Source organism: Chiroxiphia lanceolata, chromosome 5 (genome assembly GCF_009829145.1).
Source record: "Chiroxiphia lanceolata isolate bChiLan1 chromosome 5, bChiLan1.pri, whole genome shotgun sequence".
Taxonomy (NCBI): Eukaryota; Metazoa; Chordata; class Aves; order Passeriformes; family Pipridae; genus Chiroxiphia; species Chiroxiphia lanceolata.
In genome coordinates, this window is record NC_045641.1 from 64,937,642 (window position 1) to 64,946,625 (window position 8,984).

Sequence of the window (8,984 nt, forward strand, 5' to 3'; positions counted from 1 at the left end):
CTAAGTAAAGGAACCATTTGACCCTTTTACACATTATGTTAGTGAGAGGGAACCTCAACCCATCAGTAAGGTGTTTCCTCCTTGGCAATGTGTGTGCCCTTATGTTAGGGTTTCCTTTATTTGTGTATAAAGCCCAAAAGAAATTTACCTGAGGACTGTGAAGGTGGTGTCTTGCTGCCCAACTTGTGGAGTTTTTGGCTTGTGCCTGGAGAAGATACTAGGGTGAATACACTTCCTTAGGAGTCCTCTGCTCATTTTGTCTTTCACTCTGTGTGACCACCTCCTTTCAAGGGCAAACAAACTTGGCCGCCTTCCTGACTCACAGCTGCTTTTATTCCTAAGTTTTCTTTGAGAGAGAGAGGAGCGGTTGGAACACTGGACTTGGATGTTGCTGCTCTGCTGGAGAGAGTGGACTCGGGTGTGGGAGGAGTGGAGAACTCTCTGGGCAGTGTGGGGCTGCAGCTCTTATTTGCTCAGCTCCAGCCCCTCTGTCAGGTGCAGCCCGGAGCAAGGGTGAGTGTGGGTGGCAATCAATATCCCATGGCTTGGCAGTGAGGAACTGGCTGTGTGCTGGTGATGTGGAGGTAGAAGGGAGGAAGGGGTTGGTTTTGGTAATGGGGATGTGATGAGGGCACTGAGATCCTTCTGCCTTGCCATCAGAAGTGACTTTCACGTTCTTGTCATACCCGTGGGTTCAGAGTAATCATTACCAGTCCAGTTACGACAAAGTGTCATTTGTGGAAACTGGTGTTCTGTGCTTCACTAGAAAACTGGTATTTTTAGTTTCCTTTGGGGTATAACAGTTGTATTTTTGTATGGCTTCAGCTGTGTAATTGTATTCAAGCACTCAGCCAGTCTGGCCATTTCTGTTTTCCCTTGATTCCTTGGGCAGCAGCAGCAGAATCCTATTCCAGGCAGCTCTGATTTATGTATTCCAAGTAACATATTTGTGCTGATTTATGTATTTCAAGTAACATATAGCAGGATAGCTGACATGAGCCTCTGGAACAGCATAGGGGCCAAGAGCCTGGAGGGACAGGAGAGCAGGGGCCATACTAGTAGTGGGGAACCAAAGGGTTGGATGGATGTGGTGCCATGGAGATCTAGGCAGGCTGAGCAATGGCATCCATAAGAGACAGGAGGTGAGAGGGGCTCAGGGCATGGGGAAGGGGTCTTTGTAGTAGACTTGAAGGGGGAATCTTGTACCTGAAGATGTGGCCCCGAGACCAGGTTGGATTTCATTTGCTGTCTTTTCTATGAAGAGAGAGGAGTGAAAGCACTGGTTAAAAGCAACTGAGCAGGGGAAACCAGGTTGCTGCAAACTCAGGATGTGGATATCAAATCTCTTGAAAAGCAATGTTTAGGGGAAAAGCTGTGTGCAACTGGGCAGGGAAATGCTGTCTTATTGCTGTTCATTGCATATTGGGGCAATATAAGTGCAAGGGGAGTGTTTTGTGCAACAATGCACCTTTAGTGCATTGAAAAGTAAGAGCATTGCATGGAAAATGGGGGAAAAGGACACAGGTTAAAAGAGTGTATATATGTGACTAACACTACTAGATGCAATAAGAGGTTAAACAGAGAATGGTAGTGGGTGGTACTGAGTGATATATCCTTAGGAAAAATATTCATGCTTTATCTTCTGCTTGTGCACTTGGGCTTCATTGGGACTTGCTTTGTATCTAAACATCACCTGATGTGTGACTTTGTTAATTAGTTTTGCTTTGAAAAGTTGATCTGGCCAAATGGCATCTCTGAAGACTCACATGGATTTGGGTATCAAAGTTGCTGTTTTGCAGAGGAGAATTCCACAGTGCTCTGACAATCCAACCTGCTTGTGTTAGCAAAATGTGTCACCCAAAGGAAATGGCTTTATCAACAGGTTTGTTTTTTTTTTCAAACAGGTATTTCAAAGAGAGATTGTGAGGCACAGGGGGACACCCAACATGTAGAATAGCAAGTTCACAGTCTGTGGCAACTTGTTTGATGAATATTTTGATTCCAGTTATAAGACACTATGCAAACTTTGAGTTGGAAAAAAAAAATTCTATAGGATATGGAAAACACAATAAAAGCCAATGTCACAGTGATTTGTGCTAGTTCTCTAGTTATTTAATTATGCAGTAATACAACCCAACAAACTCAAAAATCTTGGTTTTGTCAGTGAATATGCATTGGATGCAGATGTCTGGATTATAAAAAAAGTTCAGATTGGTTTTGATTATAACTGCACTCATATTATTAGAATGTGATGGATGTGTTTGGATGAGAAGGAAGTTCACAGTTGTGTTTAGTTTTCTTCTCTAGGCAATTTGTGACCTTAGCATTAGTCACCTACCCAATCTCCAGTCCCTTGCAGGATATATAAATAAATGTAGTGTAATACACGAGCAGTGAAATTTATGACCATTGACTGATGTCACTCAAGTCTCTTGCTTGTGATTCTGAATAGAGAGTAAAGAAGAGAATTTCTTAAAACACGCACAATCTTGATTCTTTCTGTAGACATGTAGTGGCAATAAGCTAAATCCTGCGGTCTTTACTCAAACTTGTTAATTAATATGATGATTAAATGAAGAAACTGAGATTTTCACCTCTGGAATGAAACTAGCTCCTGTGTAGAAGACCTTTCCAAGCTTGTGATCTTCTTTGAGTCCTGAGAGTCAGACAAGAGTGTCAGTTTTTGTGCTAGTGTGAATCCTTGGGGCACATTTTGGTCTCAAAAGATGCAAAAATTAGCTCTACCACCTATAGAGTGCCCTTTTCCTTAGCTTTTATTTCTTTTCACTTATATCTCTCAGATTTTTTTTCCAGGCTACTGATTAGGTGCCTCCTGAGTTGCATCATGCATTTTTTCCTACTTTACCTGCAAGGCAAATGATCACAATATTAATAAATTATGCTTCTTAGCTCATTCTTCCCCATCTCCCAGACCAGGTAATAACATCTGTCCTGATTTAAAACTCTTTTGATATTCTTATCTTTTTGGCACCCACCAAAAAGAATTACGACAAAAAGAATTTGTCAGAAAGATACAAATTAATGCTGATATTAGTTCTGGCAATAGTATTGCAAACAATAAAAAGTTGGATTAATCAGTTTAAGCTCACCAGAAACTGGGAACTTCAGTGTGTTATCCCACAAACGAAAATCAAAGAGGAAGTTCCTATTTAGTTAAAGCTGCAGAATTTTGTCCTGTGCTGTGTTTACACCTGTGCATGCACACACACATAGACAGAGTGTGAATGGAATGGTCTGAATGCCAATGCTCTTTGCTGCTGCCTCACTGCAGAACCCCCACAAAGTGTCAATTTTCCTCTTATTAGTGATGTAAGTGATGTGAAATGCCACTGTTTTGGGGTTTTGAAGTTGACTCAGAATTTATTTCCTAGCTTACTAATGTTATTTATTCTAACCAGTTTTCGTAGAAAGAAGAGTTTGGACAAGGCTCTCAGGCCTATGGTGTGATTCTGGGGGCTGCCCTTTGCAGGGCCAGGAGTTGGGCTTTGATGATCCTTGTGGATCCCTTCCAGCTCAGGATATTCTGTAATTCTGTGATTTGTCCTGCATGACTTGACAGTGGTCTTCACATAAATGTTACTTTTCTGAAAAATCACATCAGAAATTATAGGTGCCCTCTATATTTTTAATCGTATTGTGAAATAACTACCTGAATATGTGGTGGAATGTGTTTGAAGGAGAGTACAGATTTGTTAAGGTTGAACACTTTGATACAGATGTCTGAAAGTAGCTGTGACATTTTTGGGAAAAAAATAGCAACAAAAATGCATTCACCATTTTGTTGCAAAGTTTTCATTTCTGCATAGCTGCCTGAGTTGTACACCCAAGTCAGACTCTCCTTGTGACTGAGAGTCTGTTGTTTGTTTGAAGCTCTATCTGTCTACAGGTTCGGAAAACATTCCATTATCTTTTCCCTTGGCTCCTTGTCCTGACTATGTTGTACTGTTTTCAAAGCAATGGGTATTTATTTATTCGTTGATATTTTTTCTCCCTTCAAACTTTCCCAAAACAAGAAGGAAAAAAAAAAGAAGGATCAAAAGCCAGGCTGGAGAGTAACAGTGCCTAAAAAAGGAGGTGGTTTGCCTGCTATAGGACTGCCAGTCTGAGCAGCATTTCCTTAAGAGTCTCAGCCTGTAACCTCCAGCTGTTAGGGGGAAGGCATTTGTAGTCCAGTTTCTCTTGTGTTGTGCTCTTGAGTGAGAGGGGAAACATCCCTCCTGGTGGCAGTGATCTTGCTGGACAAACTGTTGTGAAGTTCTCCAGCACAAACCTTAGTTATGATGATCTATCTTACGAGGTATATCTTTGCTGAGGATTCTGGGGTGCAAAAAGGTGGTGAAATTAAGGAATTGCAAGAAGATGAGAGCTGGGGTCCTGCACTTAGTTCAGCATCCCATAAGGGACAGGAAAAATATAGAATGAGGCCTGAATTCATGTAGACCCTACTAGGGACAGAGTGATTTCTTTTTTGATTTTATGGAATTAGTTTTACAGCATACTGTTCCAGAAAAAACACAGTCTTAACTATCCTCCAGAGCATAGCTTCCTTTCAGACACTCAGGCTGAGCCAGTTTAAAGTTATATGTATGAAGCTGCATAAGGAGAGGTTCAGGTTGGATATTAGGAAAAGGTTTTTCCCCCAGAGGGTGACTGAGCAATGAAACAGGTTCCTCAGGGAATTGGTCACAACACCAAGCCTGAGAGAGTTTGAGAAGCATTTGAACAACTCTCTCGGGCACATGGTGTGACTTGGGGATGGTCCTGTGCAGGGCCAGGAGTCAGACTCTATGATCCTTGTGAGTCCCTGCCAACTCAGGACATTCTATGATTCTTTGATACTTAGAGTGAAGCTGATGGAAATTGTTCTGCAGAGTCATTTGTCCTTCTCCAGTGCCAGTTTAATGTAGAAAGTGTGGAAGGAATTGGGGTTTGAATTACTTTCATTCACAGCTGAGAGTGGTGATTCACAGAAGTTATGTTTGCTAAGGTGTGGAATGAAGAGGGAGAATATTAGGATGAAGCGGATTTCTCCTGCAATTTTGCAATTCCAGATATCATGGTTCTGTGCTACATTAGGCTCAGTCAGTGTCTTTGTGTTTACAGAACTGGTACTGATGCCATCAAGGCTGTCTCCTTCGTTTGCCTGGATTTGAGCTGGGAAAACACCAGATGAGCAAAGAGAAAAACAACCTTTTTTTCTTCCAGACATAAATTGTAGCACTAAGGTTTCTTTACTGTTTACATTCTCTGGGTTCATCTAACAACACTTTGATTAGGTCTTTTCCAAACATGCTGACATCTGGTCTAGCTTTGTTCCCATTGTGTAAGCTGCATGTTAGCAGGCGGAGTGCATCCCACAGGCCCTGGGAAAGTCATACTGTAACACTAGGGAAAAAATTGTAGGAAAAATTAGTGACAACATTTGCTCTTCAATTTGAGAAAAAGTCTCCTATTAAAAAAAATGTTAGTTACAGCAAGTAACTAGGGACTCAAGAATAATGTTTTTAGGAAATCCTCGCTCAGTAAGTCTCCCTCAAGAAGGAAGGAGATGCAGGGTTAACCTCAGAAAATCAAAGGAGAAGCTGGAAAAATAAGGCTGACTTGCACTGTGGCTTCCCCAACATCTTGCAATTGTGAGCCTCCTCCTGGAAATTTGTAGTATGTCCATTTAACACAGACAGAGGGAAGTGCTGCATGCAGATACTTGAAGCACCAAATTCTGGGGGACCAGCCTGGTTTTTGAGATTGGTTGAGGGGGTCAGCAGCTCCCAAAAAGTACAGGAGATGGCCACTTACTCCAGCAGCATCTTTCAAGGCACTGTTTCCAGAACAGGATCAGAAAGTGCTGATCCTGTTAACTTGCTCTGGGTCTGGAAATATAGAAATCTCCAGTACTGTTTAATGTCTTCATCAGTGATCTGGATGAGGGGATCTATTGCACTTGCAGTACATTTGCAGACAACACCAAGCAGGGCAGAAGTGTTGATGTGCTGGAGGGAAAGAAGGCTCTGAAGAGGGATCTGAACAGGCTGGATCGATGGGCTGAGGACAACCGAGTGAGGTTACACAAGGCCAAGAACCAGGAATCATCACTGACAATGAATCACAGGCTGCTTAAATTTTTGCACAATTCCCTTAGTGCAGGCAAGTCCCACTTTAGCTCCTTCCAAAGGGACTTCTTAATGAATAAGGACTGATTCTGTCTGAAAAAAGTGATCTGCCTCTGTTGAGAGTGTAAATAATAATAAAGAGGTTCTGGTTTTAATCCTATTCTAATCATATTGAGTAGGATTTAATTTCAAATTATTCCAATTATTTAAATTCACATATGTAGTGATCTATTTAACACAACTCAAATTATTTTAATACATCTCAGTATATTAATTCCTTTTAAAAAGCAAAATAACAAAGCCCCACCACATAGACGAAACACTAATCAAAACTTGGGATTAAAGAAATTCAATTCAGTTTCTATCACCCTTGGTGTCACCAGCTGTTCTGCAGCAGATCTCAGGCTACCTGTGCTGTGATAATTTGTATTAAGGACATTGTGAAAGAACGTATAAGAAACAGTTTCACTGTCTCTAATGAAGGATCAGAAAGAGCCTTTTTAAGGTGGAGGAAAAAAAAAGTTGTTATAGTAGGGCAGATCTAAGATTATGAATTTGAATAATTAAACTTATTTTTTGTTTCTAAATGCGTTTCTGGAAAATAGTGACTTTATGGCATGATTGTTACTCAGCTCTATTGTTAGGAATAAAGTACATTTGAATTTGTTCTTTTTGTTCAGATGTTTCAGCATTCAGGGAGACAATTTCTTGCACAGTGAACAGCTATTTTAACTATTATCACCATTGTCTCATTCTTTAGTGAGCTGATGTCATGACTTTCAGCTTTCGATGGCATATATGATTCCTAGTTCAAGATGTTTTTTAGCATTTTGTTTTCAAGATAGGTTTTAGTTAGAGAAACAATTCTGAACTGAATCTAATTAGTGATAAATAGTTTTCATAGCAATTGAAGCTGGAAAACAATTTGTCAAAAGTTTTCAGGAAAACTGCAGAGAATCCAGATTTTGGGGGCTTTGTTCCTAAACTGAAGCTTAGTTTAAGTGGTGGATTTCAGGTCTGAGGTTGAGCCTGGTTATTCCGAGTCTCAAAATATTTGGGTTTTCAGTGTGGGATTTTTTCTGAGTGTAGAAAAATAGAGATAACAGTAACGTGGTTGGAATAGAAGTTGTCACATCCCGCAGAAACATTCTATTTTGTGTTACTTCAACCATTATTCTGTATCCAGCAAGGAGGGGTGTCACACCTAACCACAGCTTTTTGCTAGTTGCATTGCAAAAGCAAGGTAGAGCAGTCCCTTTTCTATATAATAATGAGCCTAGACAACAAAATTACTTAACCTTGTAACTCTGAACAGAAAGTCTACCATACCTGTCAAACTGTATTTGTAAGTGAACTAACTGAGTCAAACCCAGCATAATTCTAGAAAGTGAAGATGGCAGGTGCTGAAGATGTGCAATAGTTCATTGCAGGAAAAGGATTTTATTCACAGTATCAATGTATTAACTTTCAAATAGTTTTAGAAAGCCATTCAGTAGAATCCAGACTTTATAATAAGTTATCCCACTGAAAGTGAATGGAAGCTTTGCCAACCCAGTTTTTAAAACTCTCACTTAAGAAACTTACTTGTCTAAAAACTAGGTATATTGTCTTAATAGAAATGGAAACTATTCCTTCAAAATTTACTATTCAATAAGAATACATTTTATATTCTATGTATATTGTGTGCTTTCTTAGTTTTAGCACAAGCATTTACAGGTGAAATCAGTTTCTTACCTCAGCTCTATTCATCATGAAAAAATATAAATTCTGTCTTTTATGAAGCTGTCATAGTTCCTTAGAAATATTAGACCCTAGGGCCCACTACTCCATTTAAAACATTCTTCATGTTCATATCACCTTTTTTTTTTTAACATTCCTTTTGCTTGTTTGATTTTTATTCTTCCCCTTCTTGTTCAGTGAGATTCAATATTATGTCCCTATTCTTCCCTTTTTAAACACAACTTAATAGAACACACTAAAAAGCAGACATTTAGAATTTTTATTTTTTTTAATGGGAATATAGCCATGTTTATCATGTTGTATACATTCCTGATTTTCCTCTTTTGTATTTCTTATTTTCTTACATGTTCTCTGAAAGACATAGGGCATCCAGAAGAATTGAAAAGGAACACAATCAACGTAAGATTTGATTCTCAAAAAATATTGATGTCCCCGAAGAGGCAGAAAAATACATATTGAGATTTAAAAAAAAAGTATAGAGGCACTTAATTTTTGTTAGCTAAGCTTCACCTAGCAGTCTTCATGTTCTGAAATGTTAGAAGTTATGTTGTTTGGGGTTCTGATGAAGTGATGTGTAAATACTTATTTGTAATTTTTTTTTTTTGTGTGTGTGTGTGTGGTTTTATTTTTAAATTATTATCATTATTTTAATTTTTATTTTTAAATCCACTCTTTTCCTGGCCAATTCTCTCAGGATTGTGCTTGCATCCAAGCCTACCATGACTAAATCCTTCTTCTCTAAGGGGCCTAAGTGCAGTCAGGGGTAACTACACAGAAGGTGGAGGGGTAGCAAAGTTGTGTTCTCAGGGGCATATATGGGGAAACAAGTCTCAGTGTAGGCAGTTTCTCAAGATGCTCTAACTGTTGAATTAACTAATGTACTTTAGAATATGAGTTGATTTGGAGTCTGATATGTTGGTGTTGTGGTTTTTTACCAGATTTTTTCCTTTCTTTTTTTTTTTTTTTTAAGTTTGAACAGTTCATACCAATTGCAGATCAGATTCCTGTCACCTAACTTCAGTTATCTTAAAGTTAAGTGCTCATTTTCAGTTAATTGTCTAGACACTCTTTATCTCAAGGAAGAAATGGAGGCAGTTCAAGAGTGATTCATCC

At 39.2% G+C, this 8,984-nt stretch overlaps 1 protein-coding gene across 2 annotated transcripts in view; it reads left to right on the top strand.

The window, feature by feature from the left end:
- Nucleotides 1–371: 371 nt before the first annotated feature.
- Nucleotides 372–8,984, top strand: part of LOC116787290 (solute carrier organic anion transporter family member 1A2-like) — a 46,035-nt gene continuing 37,422 nt past the window's right edge. For both annotated transcript variants that reach the window (XM_032688777.1, XM_032688778.1), the window contains exon 1: nt 372–513. In XM_032688777.1, coding sequence (XP_032544668.1) covers nt 386–513 — 128 coding nt within the window. In that variant the 5' untranslated portion in view covers nt 372–385. The remainder of the gene's footprint in view (nt 514–8,984) is intronic.